Source organism: Parus major, chromosome 1, assembly GCF_001522545.3.
Source record: "Parus major isolate Abel chromosome 1, Parus_major1.1, whole genome shotgun sequence".
Classification (NCBI taxonomy): Eukaryota; Metazoa; Chordata; class Aves; order Passeriformes; family Paridae; genus Parus; species Parus major.
This window is the reverse complement of record NC_031768.1, coordinates 93,720,116-93,736,037: the sequence shown is the minus strand read 5'-3', so window position 1 is coordinate 93,736,037 and position 15,922 is coordinate 93,720,116. Positions and strand designations below refer to the sequence as shown.

The following is a 15,922-nucleotide window of genomic DNA, read 5'->3' as shown; positions in this document are numbered from 1 at the left end:
TGAGGTGTGTGGCTAGCAGTCTCATATTTCCACAGACTCTTCTATTCACTTTTAAAAGAATGGCCCTTTTAGCTCTTGTTGTGTGTGCAGGTCAGAAACACTACAACAAAGATCTGCTGCAGAGTTCAGAAAAGTTCTTTGGTAGACTGGATCTCCAGACTGACATTTGCATTGCAGTGGTATCCACACCTTGCTTGTTTTCCCTGTTTTGCAGAGTCCTGAGGCCAGCAGTGAAATGAGAATGGTGTGAGGGGCATGAGCTTACCCAGAGCCTTGGCAGAGGTGGGCAGAGGAAATGTGATGTCCATTTAATAGTTAACACAGAATATGTGTGTATGTATAAAATACAAATTGCATCACATGTGGGATGAGGGGAGAAGTCCTTTTGTCAGGGTAAGAAAGAAATGGAAGTTGTCTTTTTGCCTTAATCTTTTTTTTTTTTTTTTCTTTTTCTCCCTCATGTAATTGTAGGTTAACATAGCTCCCTCCTGGGCAGGTAATTTTTGAAGGTGGGTTGTGCTGACAGTTTTTTGCCTATACAATGTCATGTATAGGGGGGTGGGACTGACCTGTTTTGGAGCAGGGGCATCCAAGCACAATGCAGCGGTAGATCCTATGGGTTTTTCTCACTGCAGTAAAGAGACAGGAATGTTTGCTGCCCAGCAGCTGTTGGTGAATGTTGTTGTTCATCATTTGCCAGTTAAAATAGGTATTTCTTAGTTCTTTGAAGTTACAGAACCTGACAGTCTTGCATCATCCACCAGGCCTGGTAGATTGCTCACAAGATGAGCAATGAAAGTGCAAGAAACACTTGGCTATTTCAGACCAGTGTCCATCTAAGTGCAGTTCTGTCTCCAGCAGTGACAGCAGATGATTACTTAGGGACAGCATTTCATGGCCATTCTTTGTTTCATTCCCCTCATCCACCCATACTTGCACTTTCTGAGAACAGAAAATTAAAACTGACATGGGTTATAAAACTGGGAGGGACAGGTTTATACAGCACTCCAGCTTCCCAGCTGATACAAGTCTTATTAAATACTGCAAAAATTTGAACAAGAAAAGCTAGCCATAGTTTTAACAGTTTCCTGCAGGAAAAAACAATAACCAAAAAAAGAAAAAAAAAAAAAAAAATTCAAACCCAGGCTTTTCCCAGATAGAAAATGAGAAGGCAACAACTTGTCTACACAAGGGCATGATCAAGACTAGCTACCACATGCCAGCAAGCCTTGTGCATGTTCAGCAATCTGGACAAATCCTAACTTGCTTCCATGCTTCACCAAGTGGATTCAATACTATGGCTCCATTTAATCTTGTGCAAATCTTGTGTTCAAACAAACCTTAAAGCCTATCTGCCATCTACACCACTAACCTCCTCCTGGTCTCAGTCCTACACATCAACTTCAGACTACCTGAAGCACTGAGGAGATAGAGATGATGTTTCCAGGGTGCTCAGATGTGACACTGGTGGATGATGCAAGACTGTCAGGTTCTGTAACTTCAAAGAACTAGGAAATACCTACTTTAACTGGCAAATGACGAACAAGATTTCATTCACCAACAGCTCCTGGGCAGCAAACATTCCTGTCTCTATTGCAGTGAGAAAAACCCACCGTTTCTACCTCTGCATCATGCTTTCTGACCTGCACACACAACAAGAGCTAAAAGGCCTATTCTTTTAAATGTGAGTAGAAGAGTCTGTGGAAATCTGAGACTGCTAGCCACACACCTCACAAATTAAGTTTCCTACTGGCTAGTGACCCAAAAGAAAGCAATACTACAGCTCAGGAAATGGAAACTTGCACTGTAAATCAACAGATGTTAAGAGCTTCAGTGGTTATGACAGACCGTCATTTCACTCCTGCCTGCTCTTAAAACCAGTTCCTAGATTACTCCATTCTGGTCCTCCTAAAAGGAGGTAAGACCAACTGGCTCTGTAGGTTTTCCAGCCTTTCCTTTGCAGTCAGGGCAAGTGGAAAGTATTCAATTTTTTTTATCTTGCTCTTCCTTGCTCTCCATTTACACTAGAATGTAAAAAACAGCCCTGGCACACCATACTCCAGTTTTACTGCTGCTGTTAGGGTTGGGAGCAGAGGTAACTGGCCAGTTCCACACAAACTTTGGGTATTATCCAAGGACATTCACAATTTGCTCACTCTGTGACAGTGCTGCAAAGGGTCTTCCACATAGGACACCAAGACTTCATTTTTGCCTTTAAGACCAAAGAATGACCAAGCCTGGAAGGCTGAAGAGCCAACCCACCTGAGCAAAATTAACTTAAAAAGGACACGGGATTTTAGAATGATAGGTACAGAACATAGGAAGAAATATTGCTGCAGAATACCTTTAGTAATACAGAATTACCACATTATGTACCTGCATTTTTTCAACCCATTTTTCAAAAGGTGGTGACACTGCATGCGACCCATACATTCCCTGTTTTTTTTTTCATGGCCCACGCTAGCTAATACTGCCCATCACTTTTCAATCTTTCTGTACAAATGCCACTACTGATATCAGTGATTAATACACTGAACTGCAAAGTGTTAACTGCTGTTAAAAAAGAAAACAACAGCATGCACATCCTGTTTTTCTCTAGACCTCAACACATATCAAACCAAGAAAAGCTGAGGTTTAGGCTCTTCTGTAGAAGGAAGATAAAAGTAAGATTTAAGCTTTAGGCAATTCACAGAGCAAACAGTAAGTACGAGTAGTTTTATTTTGATTTCCCTTGAAGGGTGTGAATAAGTACACAAGCAACCGTATCTAAAAGAGAAAAGGTAGAAGAAACTGGATTAAAGGGAAAGTTCAGGGGCATATTTACTCTGTTAAAAAGCTTTTGGTATTTTGAGTAAACAGACAATAGAAAATAGAGATTCTGAAAAAGGAAAAAATTATGTACATTCAGTTACCCCATAAATTAGTCACTCACTATTATTCTACAGCTTGTACAGCTCTCTAGCCTTATAGAGAAATTCATGAATAAATTATTCAAATTAACAACAAATTACACGTCATAAGCTTGAAAAACTGAACCCCTCCTCAGCATTCAGTGCACACTTCAACTGATTTAGTTGAAATAGTGCAAACATCTGTAGGGAAAGCTGTCTGTAAAAAAGGTATTTCAAAAAGTCTTGAGACTATTCCTAAAATGCATTTAACTAGGGAGCCAAGGCAGAGCACCTCACATCATGCATGAAGCAAAACTAAGATCCTGTGCTACAGCTCAAGCTATACTGTGGAGGAACAAAAGAAAAAACAAAAAAAAAACCCCAAAAAACCAAAAAAACAAAAACAAACAAAAAAACCAAACACCAAAAAACAAACAAAAAAACAAACCCAAAAACCCAAGAGCCTTTCCTCAAAAGCCTTTTCAAGTCAACGGTGTAGACAACCTAATGGAGACTCACAGTTGTCTCACAAGTTTTATCTTCAAATGATCCACCCGATTGCATCCTCTTCCAGGCTAGTGTGCTTGAATCAACACCAGGAGCACATGAAGCAACATGCAAGAAGAAATACACAAATCAGCCAAAGCAGGTTTATGTTAACCTTTCCAAACGTTTTCTTTTTCTTGGGAATACAAATCAAACTTTTACAAAGAGACACTAATCACAGCATGCTCAGAAACCAACAAAGAGAACCAGCCCAAGATTAAAGTGCTAATGGCAAAAATAAGCTATCATATCAGCTTCTATCCAAAAATGTACACCTAAGAAGAAAGCAATCATCGAAAATCTTCTAAAGCTGCCTTTGCTTGTAAGCTATCAAAGTCTTGAGGAGGTGGTGAAGGAGAAGCATCTCAAGCACTTCCCGCTGTGAAGATCTGTCACCACATCAGCCGCCTGTATTTCCCTCTTCAGTCAGGCAACTCCCCTATGTAATTGCTAAAGCCATTATTTAATAGCACCCACAGTATACATCAACACAATGTTTTGTCCAACACCTTTCTCTAGCCAAAGCACTTCAATTCACCTATTTTCTCACCTATTTATAACTTAGGTACTCGTGATCTGTCAGCTTTCAGGTTTTAGTGTCTCAACAAACACTCTGAAGCTGCTCCCATGGGCACATCCCTAACCGGCAACTGCTTCCAGAGAAAACTATTCCTCCTATCTTTGAACAGGCAGGGATAAGGACACTGGGCAACTCATGAGCCTCAGGGGATGATTCATACATCCCACAAGCATAAGTCTGCTAAAGCCAATATGACCTTCAGGGAGACCTGAGACTTAGCCACCTTTAATTTTGCTGCCTTAATAATAGCTACAAGCCTGAAGTTTAACTTAATGGACTGCTTCAATTCAGCAGAGACAGATGAGCTAAAGGAGCAGGTACTACATCAGACTGGGGAAGAAAGGTAAGCAGATTTATTTAAGTGAAATAAAAACCAGAGCTACAGCTGGTGAAGTCTTACCTGTTAGAGTTGTTTTAGTTTCAGAAATATCACTCCTAAGACCTAGTCAGACAAGAGTATTGCATGTTGATAGGTAGGAAACTGTTCCATGCACACTTCATTTTACTTCAACACCTCTCTGAATTTACTTCTTTCAGTTTAGGAGTGACCAGTCTGATACTATGGCACTCTCCAAAAGAAATGTTTTATGTATACCTTTTACCTGTAATATTTTTGTATTTTTTTTATTTATAACATTTTCACACACTTCAGCTGAATTACCAGGTTAAAACAAGTGATCTTATCCCATCACAAAGTTTATTCTTTTCTTAACAGTTCTGCAATCACACTATATGAGAATAGCTCAATAAAACATGGGTGAAGAGAGAGACAAAAATTCAAGAAAACAGTATAGAAAGTTTGAGCTGGGTAACAACACAACAGGCACAAATCTCAGTAGATCAGCTGCTCATCTCCCTGGAAATTTTAATATGAGAAAGGACAGCAAGACTGAGCTCACCGCTTGCCCTAACTAAAACAGAAACACCGCCCGCTGCCAAATAATAATCCAAATAGTAAAAAAAAAAAAAAAAAAAAAAAAAGGCAGCGGACATTAAACTTCCAGGGTTTGTTTCTTTCCTAAAATGCAAATAATGGATTTGCATAGCTTAAGGCAGAGTCTACCCACAGAGCCATTGTTCCTTCTCCGAGGCCTTCGGCATTTCCAAGGAATGGTTCCGTTTCGGTACCCTCGCTAGAAGCAATCCTCTATCCGAACCTGCCTGAGCGGCAGCCATGCCAAAACGGTGGGATTACCCAACCCAAGCAATTCAGCAGAAGCCACGAATCTTTCCTCTCATTTTACTTACGGCGCCGCCGTCAGCTCCGCCGGGAGGCTCCCCCTGCGTGGGGCTGTCCTGCCGCATGAGCCCACCGTCCCCCAGCCCTGCTCTGCCCACCCCCGGAGCTCCGGGCCCCACCGTCCCTTAACTCCCCATCTCCCCCCGTCCCTTCCCGCGCCCGCCCCAACCCAGCGCCCGCGGGGGCCCCGCGGAGGCTCCGCCCGCCGCCCCGGCCTGCGAGCGGAGCTGCTCCGGGAGGCCGGGGGAAGGCGGGCGGCTCCCCCGCCCCGCGCCCACCAGAAGCAGCCGGGAAAATCCGGGCGGCCCCTTCCCTCCCTCTCGCCCACCCCCCCAGAGTCGTCTACCTGTGTGCGGAGGCGCCCGGGTGCCCGGCGGACCCTCCGGCGCTCCCCGACGCCCGCCGGGGGCGACAGCCGGCCCCGCATGCGGACCCGGGCAGCGCCTCAGGCCGGCCTCTCCCCCGGTCCCCGGCAGCCCGCCTGCGGCATCAGGCGCATCCAAGCGCCGCCGGGAAAGCGGGGGGCGGCGGCACTCGGCTTTCTGTCGGGCTCATCCCCACCGGGAACCAGCTCCCGACTACACCGCCGCGTTATGACTTTTTTCCCCGTGAAGTTCCCAGGAATCTCTGGGAAACGTCTGGGCCGTCTCATCTCACCAGCTCTCCAAACCGATTAAAATTGTCTTCTCTTCAAAGGAGGCTTGTAGAGGCAGGCTCCATACCTCTGGAAATTCAGTTTAATTCCTTGAGTGCTTTGACCGAGCAACACGCTGATGCATTGAAACAGCCACCTTTAACTACGAGGTAATTTACACTGAATAACAATGTTGCTGGCAGCTGCTGCTATCAGCATTCACCTGAAGGATATTTTAAAACTGGAAGCACGCATACAAAGCCTACATGAGATTAAAACTAGAAGCTTTCCCGTCTGAAATGACGCAAGATCATGGAACGGTTAAGGTTGGAAAAGCCCCCCAAGATCCATCGTGTCCAACCGTGGAACGTCTCCCGACAACCATCCCATGTCCCACCGGCAAACTCGGGAACAAGCACTTCCAGCGCACCCAGTCCAATGGGTTCAGTCACCATCCACAAGATCCACCCTGCCCGTGCAAGTGGATTTACAGAGCTATACTTGGTAAAGCAGAGGTGTTCACTTACCGGCTGTTAAGAGAGCAGCTTATTTTATTTTTAAATCATCCCAGAGAAGAGGGCAGAACTCGTCGCTTCTGCTCAGGGCCGCCCAGGCTGCTGCTGCAGCCTCTGGCAGGTCCAGCCCGGTTCCCGCATGGTGGTGCTTATGACAGGATTCAAGAGGACAGCTTGTTCAGCTTAGCCCCATCTGCAAGAGAAAACGTAGGAAGGAAGCACGTTGTCTATTTAGACAGCAGTGTTGTTTAGCTCAAGCTTGCTGAAATTCCTCCTCCATTTATACCAAAGCTCACCAGGGGGAGAAGACACGTGAAGAGAGATAAAGCGGTGCTGCGTCTTTCCCTCACTAACCAGTCTGTCTTTTCTGACCGACTTCCCTGCGAAGCCGCAGACGCTGTTCTTCCTCCTCCTCCTCCTCCCCCTCCTCGGGCCGGCGGCAGGAGCCTCTCCCCCGCCCCGGCAGCCCGAGATGGGGGGAGACCCGCAAAGCGGGGCGCAGCGAACCACTCCCAGCCTTCAGGAATTACCATCTAAAATAAGAAACTAATCGTCACCGTGTGTGTGTCGAGGGGGGTTGGGATCCTGTAGGGGCAGGATTCTCCCTCCCCAAGTACCTTTGCCCCCTGCCGTGAAACCCCAGGGAAAGCCATCCGGGGAAGAGCTACCCCCTGAGGAGCTGCTGCCAGGAGCAAAGGAAGCAGCACCCAAGGCAGGCAGAAGTCACTGGGCTCCTGGAAAACATCTCCGTACTTCAACAGCGCTCAACCGTTTGGGACTGGACCGTGCCATTTCAAAAGAAAGTTATTAAAAAAATCTGTCTCTGATAAAGAGGATGAAAAAATGAGTTTGTTTGGAATACTGTGCTGCATCAATGCTGTATTTTGCCCAGAGGAGTGTATCATGCTAGAAGAAATCTGAGGGGTTGTTAATAATTTAATTGCCTTCTCCTGTTTCTATCTCTATGGCCCTGACCGCTTCCAATCTGAAAATTTTCTATATGATATTTCAGTGACCTCACAGTGTTTTTAGCATTGTATTAGACCAAGATGCTTCCTTGATTGGAAAAGCAGCTTCTATTTTTTGATGGCTGTCACTAGGAATGACCATAGGTGGATTCCGTTCTCAGCAGCAGTTTTCTGCAGCCTATGTGTACACATAATAAAAATAACAGATTGAAAGCTGGGAAATTTTGTCAGTTCTTCAGGGACTATTCCAGTCTTTAGCCTGCTGAGATGACTTTCAGTGTGTTCTGGGCTGGGAACCAAAGTTCAGTCCTCTGTAATTTGTCTTCCCTTGAGCTGAAAATACCTTGGTACTTTTCCCCTTCTCCCAAGAGGTTCCTCAGGTCTTCACCCTTCACATCCTGCCCTTTACAAAACCAAGCTTCTTCCAAGTATATAGATAAATTATGTACCTTCTAATGTTACTTTATTTAACTCTGCTGTATCTTTTTCCCATTTGCTGTCAGCTCTTCAGTCCTTACCCTTCAATTTGCCTAGGTATCGTAGGCACACGACCAATTTAAAAAAAATCATTAAGGTTGCACAACAAAGGAGTCAGAATTAGGATATATTAGAAGACTGATTTTGTGACTTCATGTTAGTCCCCCTGCTCATATGTTTCAGGACATTCTTAAATTATGTAGTATTAGTATTATTTTGTTCTGGCTTTGCTTTATTTTGCAAGGCCATGTCTCTGTTTAGGATACAGGATGGACTTTCAGGATGTGCCAGATTTTTGCAGAACAAGAAGCTGGGACTATTCACCACGGAAGAGTGTAGGAAACCTTGAGGAAATGGATGCTATTCCTGCCTCTGTTCCAGAGAGGATGTGTGTGCTGCAGCTGCATCTTTTGTGAATGAGTTCATGTGCATGAGCTTATTTCACTCTGGCTAAGGTGGGTATTGGTACCAGTCCAGCAGGGATCTCTGAGCAGGCTGAAGGGCACAGAAGGAAGAATAAAAAGTGCTGTGGGCAAGACTGAGCCATGGCTCAGAGGCCGGCTCAAGTTACTGGTGCACCTCTAATGCCAGCTAGACACATGCAATGTTCATTCCTGTGGTAGTACCATGTGGTGACTTAGAAGTCATTTGATTTTACAGCTGACTGCAAGTTAAGTGTTTGTCAGTTTCCTCGGAGTCTTGCATGAGGCATCTAACTCCAGGAAGAGCTGGGTGTTCACAATTGCAGCCCAAAGCCCATAGGGGATAAAGTTCACTCACAGTTTATTGCCTTCCATTCGAGGCAGTACGTGTAAGAAATACAAAGAATTGCGTCTAAGGTAGCTGAATACACCTTTATCTGGAGTAATGCATTATAGTGGTCAAGTAATGTAATAATCTAACTTGCATTAATGTAATTTCACTTTGGTTTCTTCTGGCAATTGTAGTTGCCCCACACCAGCAACAGAATGAAAGCTGGCATTTGTTGTCCTCTAAGTATGTTGAGCTAAATTCAAGGATTCAAATGGCAATTTGAATAATTAATATAGTACAAAAAGAAGTTTAGTTCCTAGTTGTTTTCCAAATAATCTGTACAAGCAAGAAGTTAGTAACTAATCTGAAACCCAGTGAATTTTTGAGCACAAAGTACAAGGAATCATTAGGATATAGTCTATTTGAAACAAATTATTTGACAACAATAAGAATCTTTCAAAATGCTTTTGAAATAGTTGACTAGCAGGAAGTCAAATGAATGCTCCTGCAAGCAAATACAATGCATGTGACCAAAAAGTCAACAGATTTGCTCTTTCAGTTGAAAATCAACACTCTTGAGACACAAACCTCTCCCCAAACCAAACACAAAACCCCATAAACCTTTAAATGTAAAGCAATAACTAAAATAATTCTGAATAAAATGTAGTCATATTTTGGTTCCAGAAGAAACTATGTACCTCCTGAGCTATTACTAAACTAAGAAAATGTTGTTGTCTCTATCTCAGCTTGCAAAATCAGAGAAAAATAAAGAGGAGAATTAAAAGAAACAGAAGGCAAAACTTTGAACATGAGAAAATCAAAACTGGAGAGAAGAAGGAATAAAGAGAATGGAAAGTTGCAGCATCATAAAAGTGATTTCCCCATCAATCCAATAAGTAAGATGACTAATCAAGCTGTGTGTAGGCAATGCACCATCTCTATCATACACTTCTGGTCTTAGAACTAAAATGCAACAGAACTGTCACCCTTCCTAATTACTTTGGGAGATGAATGCATTTATAGAAATACAGACTGTCACAACATCCTTGTGGGTCCCTTCCAACTCAGAATATTGTGTGATTCTGGGATCCCTTCTCCACCCATCTGCTAGTTTTACTACCTACATCACAGTCTGATCCTAATCTTTATGTCACACCATGAGAACTGCCCTGAGTCCCACACATGCCCAAGTCTCTGCTATTGAGCTCCAAAACCTGTCTCAGCACAACCGTTTTGCACAGGTTCTCTCAGTTCCCTTGCCTAGGTGCTCGGGGCTGCCCCCAGGTGCTCTTCACTGTACTTACAGTTCCAGTTGTAATAAGCACCAGTCCTTACATAGCTTTAGTCATCAATTTGTGGTTGCATGATATTTCTTCCAGAGACTCTTTGCCAGAAGACAACTTGCTGAAGCCTGCCCCACGAGCTTTAAAAAAATCTTGTTAGTGGTTGTAGCACATCTCATCAGAACCCACAGTGTTTGTCATGAGCTCACAGTGTGCAACCCCCACCTGGTTTGAGGTCATTTTTCAAGACCTGGTCAACCAAAGAACTATATTTTAGGCTGTGGCTGCTTTCTCAGTCCCCAGGGCCTGCCTTTTCTGGGAATTGCAGTGCTTTCTCCTGCCCCAGGCTGTGCAGTGGTCCTCTACTCAATCTGGGCGACAGGACACCAGTAAACAAAACATGATGGCAGGAAATGTCATGGAAGTAACCCAGGTAGGCTGAGACAGCCTCCCTTTATTTTTACTCCAGTAAAATGCAATGTGGGGTGCTGAGCACATTAGGAAGTGCTATTTTCCAACCAAAGTGAAGCCTTTAATGCATGTGTTTATATGTGACCATCTACAAACCCGTAAAGAAATACATTATCTGATAGGCACTAGGCATTTTTGTGCTTCATTAGGTATATGCAGGACAACAAATAGGTCAAAGCACACACACTTGAAGAGCATTGCAAACAAAACAGTGGAAAGAGAAAAGGGAAAGGGTTTGAAAAATTACAGGAAATGTGTCCTGAGCAACTTGGGGTTTTAATCAGGTCAAGAACAACATTAAACCTCAGGTTTCACCCCACCAATTGTTCTCTTCTTTCCATTTAATTACAGTGTCATAGGGAACTCAAATTCCCCACTTGTCCGTTCACCCTCCCAATGGATTTCAGTATACTGAGTGACTCCACCTATGTGTGTCCATGGGTAACCCAAACTGAAGCTTCATGGCACCAAAAGCAGCAAAGCAGGCAAGAGCTGCTGCTTCCTGCCCTAGGCAGGAGACAACCCTCTCAAGATCCAGTTCTTCTACCCATCTGCCTGGGACACAGCAGTCTCCTCCCTGTAGCTTGCAGGCATGCAGTAGACTGCTGTTCCCAGAGGATGTCAGCTGTGGCATCTGGCACAAGGGAAATCTGGGAAAAGGAGAGAGGTGAAGGGGTGCATGGGAGAGATAAACAGCTGAGTGGGGTGGCAGGGTGGTGGGAGACTCTTACTTGCTGTCTGCTGCTAGGTCACAGCTCCAGTGCCAAATGCAGGACACTGAGTTCAGAGAGAAGTCCTTGATCCTGTGGCTCTGGGTCCTACCCACTTGGCCTGTGTGCTCAGACAACTGACATAAGCTACTTCTAGAAGATGAAATCCTCACCCTCTTATGATAGCTCTGTCAGTCCTACACTACCATGCCACTCTCCATGTCTCTTTTCCAAGAAGAGGCCTGCATGTAAGATGCCTTTGCCATTTAAAGCACAGCTTAATGCCCAGTTTCTTTCTCTGTGCATTTTATAAAAAAGATTTCCCTGTTTTTCCCACTGGCTCCCCATAGCACAGCCTCTGATTCTGGCCTTCTGACCCCCATATTTTTGTCCTGCATCCTGCTGGCTTCACCTGTACAGCCAAGTCATTAGTACAAGTGCTCAGGCAGCTACTGGAGCTCTCAGCTATAAAACCCTTCCACTTCGAACTTTCAGCCCACTTCTTTGGCCAGTGTTAACTGGCCTGGATTTCTTTACTGGTTTGCTGCCAAAGATCTGAGAACAGGTGCAGAGTTTTTCTGGCAAGTACTCTTCAGGCTGGTCTTTACTTGCAAATGTGATGTAGCAAGTCAGTACACAAAACAGAGCTGTAAAAGCAATACAAATAGCTATGATTAGATTCCAGGGAGAAGGAGAGTGAGAAGTTAGGTGAGCCTCTGTGAGCCAGAAATGTTATGACAAACTGCTAGAAGCCTTGTCATGTGTGAACAGCATGCTAATTTCAATGAGACACAGACACATGCTGAGAAGAGGAGTGCTTTGCATGTTTCTTACTTTTAAAACTTCAAGTTGCACTCAGAGTCTTGGATGTAGGCAAAACATGGGAAAATTTTAAATGCATTTATTTCCATGACTGACTTACCCACTTACAATTACTGCCATAATGTTAATGCCCATGGCAAGTGAGCAAATGGTCACTTGCCACAGGTTGGAAGAATCAGTAGGAATCCACACAAAACTGGGCTGGTGGCACAAGAGAGTGAATCGTTCCATCATGGCACTCCAAGCTGAACAGAGCAATCCTACAGCAGAAAAGGCTGGCTTAGTCTTTGTAACTCAGAACAATAGCTCATGAATCAGACTTTTTTACTGCTCTGCTCCTGTTCCAAATGGAAGCTAGACATGGCCCATGTGGATATGATCAATAGGCCAAGATCCAAGCCATGCGCAATCTTAGTACAATACTCCTTCTATTTCAATGTTTAGCCATTTCATCTATGCAAGTGGAAAGCATCAACTGATCTTTGCAATTTATTTAAAGCCATCTGTCAGTTAACTCACCATCATTTAATTCATCATAAAATTCCCCATTGTATAGAAACAGGAAACTCCACTTCCAGCAGCCCAAGCCACCTGCTCACAGCCTCTGTTTTTTGGGGGCTGGTTATTTTTGATTTGGACACATCACTGAAACCTGGCCTTTTTTGTCTGCAGCTAAAATACAATGGTGTAAGAAAAGGTCTGTCACTGAAATATTATTATGGAAACACTACTGGGAATTGTGCCATGGCCAATTTTAACTTCCCAAATACTATTTGGGAAACAAATGCTTCTAATAATGAAATTTGGCCCAGCTAGCTATGTGTGTGATAAATGCCAGATTCCTTCTCAGTAGTCACTGAGACAAAAAGAGACAACCTCAAATTAGTAAGTAACGAAGACACTAAAAAAGACATGGCCATAGAAAACTGCACTGGGCTAAGTACTCAGCAATTGTTTCCATTTCCATGGACAGAATAACAAACATAGGCAAAGGACAGACAGTCAAATAAGGAAACTCACTAGCAAATTCACCTGCACTAAAGAGCTGGAAGACTTGACTGTGGAGGGAGATTGGAATAGATCTAGATCAAAGATACAAACGCTATCCAAATGTATATATTACTGGCAAGAAAAAAAAAATCTTATTGAGAAACACTTTTGACCTGAATAAATGGGAAAAAAAAACACTTCAGAGAGGTTCTTAGGAGTCAGAAATAGTAAACAATCCTGGTCAACAAAGACAGCCTTTGAGTAGAGACACATAGGATTAAGGCCAGTTTTGTCAAAAGTCAAATGAGCCAGAACATGGAAAAGGTGATAGAAGTAAACAATAAATAAATTTTCAACCACTCACAGAAAAGGAGAACATGCCTTAGATAGTATTTCTCTGGTAGAGGCAAGGAAGCAGTAATGCAAGTGTACTAAACTCTCTGTGGTGCTTCCCCCAGAACACAGGGTATGATTTGTGCTCTCACACTCTAGAAGGAAGCAGTGCAGGAGAAGATGCAGAGAAGGGTTACTGGGTTGTCTTGTGAGAGAAGCTGAACAATGCTGGCAGGAGAACAAAGGAATACGAACTGACTGTGAATTTAATAAGTTCCTTGCCACAGCAAAAACCTGCAGACTTGCTGGTACCCTTGCCAGGCTTTCTGCCCCTCTGTCTGTGTCACATCATCCTTTGGCTCTTTGGCCTTTTCCTACAACCCTCAAGCTCGTTGCAAAGCACTTGAAAAGACGCTTGGTGCAACATAAATTGGTGGTGTAATGGTGGTGTATGGTGGAAATGTTTTATGGACATTTTTGAACAACAAACTCACTGTGCAAAGTTGCATGGCCATGGCTCATAGGGTGAGGTTCATCCAATAAAACTGGCATCATTTGAAGACAAATGCATTTCACCTTTCTCCTTCTTCCCTTAAAATCAGGGAAGGGCTAAGTCAGAATACTTACAAATATACAGAAAAAAAGAGCTTTTTGTAACTGGACAGTGCTCCTAGTAACCAACTGATAAAAGGCTGCAAATTCACACCTTCTCTTACAGAAATACAACCAGAATTAAGCAGCTTTCAGTTATATCTCTCCCTGGCACAGTGGATGTTTGCATCATTACTTGTGCTTTTGAGCTGGTTGCTGAACTTCATATGACCATGTGGAAATGTCTTATCTCCAGCAAGTACAAGTGAAGCCCAGCTGTCATTGCAACAGAAGAAAACCAGGCACTGCCCCTCCATTATTCACAGCTAAAAGCAGAATCCACCTCACTGCCTATTTTAAAAAGCACTTTTTTTTCTTCTGAAGATTATTTTTGGAACTGGTAAATTTTGTCATTTCTTCTTTTCTATTTTAGTAATTGGGAAGCTCAGTTTATTTTTAACTTTCTTATGAATCCTCTCTGAACCACAGCAGATTCTTGCCCTGAAGGCATATAGGAAAAAGATAATTACAGAATTAAATTACCTGTGACAAAGAGCTTCACTTTGCCAGTTTATGTAGTTGTCTCATGAGCTAGACCAATTTGGGATGGTCAGAAGTCTCTCTCTAAATCGACTCTAATATACATATGTGATAGTTATTTTAAATTAATTTCATCTGAATAAATAGATCTATTAAGGATTTCCCATTACCATGCTTGGTAGGAGCTGTCAGGAGTTAGCTGTGTACCCCAACAGCAAACAAAGACAACCTTGGTGGAGTGCCACCAGTAAGATTTGCTTAAATATATACTTAGAGCTGAATTGATAAATCACAGAATGCTTTATAAAGTGAACATCTACCTTTAGGTGACAGAAAGTTTGATCCAAAGTCAGCAGTAAAGTCCACATCCCACAAGGAGATATGGTCTTGTAACTCTCATCATACTGAAGGGTCATGACCATAAACATGACAATTACCCCACTACTATTGTGCCATTGTTACTGGCAAGAAATCACAATCAGTGATTTACAATAGAGCGTAACAGAGAAAATGGCAGAGAAATTTGAGAGCAGAATTTGAATCACTGATGCTAGAAGTCAAAAGGTCCACTTCATAGGAGAGAAGGGTCCTGTGACCTTTGCAGAAGAATCAAGTAGCACAGGATGCTAACAGTTGCACAAGTTACATGCCTTTCATATATTGACAGAAGCAGAGGTGGTCTTTGCAGAAGTCAAAGCAAGGATTAAAGACTTACTTTCAGGAAGAAAAGGACTCATAAGACTTTACCTTGTCCAGGCTGAGCCTTTTTGCCTTTACTCTTTCCCATGTTTCCAGTTTTCTACTCCACCTCGCTGTTCCTCTGTTTATCTGGTGTTTATCCACTGCTTGTGAACACTGTTTTAGCATGGTAGGTAACACAGCCTGCTTTCTGAACAGGTTTTTTTTTCCATCTAAAATGCCTGCAAAGTGGATGATTACTAAAATACACCAAATTAACTATAACTTCTTACTAGAACTGCCTGATTATTTTAGATTATCTTGAGATTAATCAGGACGTCTTTCAGTGTTAAGAAGCTTCTGCAAAGTGAATGCAAATGAATGATGTCATCTGCCATTCTAAATGGAAACTTTTTTGCTTTTTACAAACAAAAAAAGGTGATTTGTTTGGCCTCTTCAGAACACATGCTCAGTCATGTCTTGAACCAAGACAGCAAACTGCTCCCACGTAAATGATGACATACATCTTGATTTTTCAGGTCTTCAAAACGAGTAGGCAAAGACAGAGGAAGAAGACAAGACTATATGAAAGGAAAGAAAACAGGTGACTTAAGAAACCCCAAAATTGTAGAAAAGTGGCTGGTTTGGTTTTTTTCAAACTGTGCAGTTTTAGTTAATTTTTTTCAACAGACATTACCTGCTTTTTGTCAGTAACTTCTATCTATGTCCAAAGTGTCTGGAAAAGAGGGCTTGGGCCAACACTGGAGTTCAGTTCAGACACATCATGATTTAGATCAGTCTTCAGCTGCTTGATCAGTGTGCTCTGTGGACAACTGTCAGCTGACTCTGAAAGCATTTCAGAGCTTAGGAATAAGAAGATCAGGACAAGCTGTAGCTGAA

At 43.1% G+C, this 15,922-nt stretch overlaps 1 protein-coding gene across 9 annotated transcripts in view; it reads right to left on the bottom strand.

Annotated features, from left to right (window-relative positions):
* Positions 1 to 6,961, bottom strand: part of ST3GAL6 (ST3 beta-galactoside alpha-2,3-sialyltransferase 6) — a 43,835-nt gene extending 36,874 nt beyond the window's left edge. For 2 of the 9 annotated variants that reach the window (XM_015641555.3, XM_015641540.3), the window contains exons 1-3: positions 6,703 to 6,961; positions 6,419 to 6,599; positions 3,411 to 3,474 (exon numbers count right to left, since the gene is read on the bottom strand). Coding sequence is in view for 3 of the 9 variants with exons in the window: in XM_015641604.2 (XP_015497090.1) it covers positions 5,085 to 5,193 (109 nt within the window). In the remaining 6 variants the exon portion in view is untranslated. The other 7 variants (XM_015641585.3, XM_015641574.3, XM_015641503.3 and 4 more) reach the window with 5 other exon arrangements.
* Between the last annotated feature and the right edge of the window lie 8,961 nt (positions 6,962 to 15,922).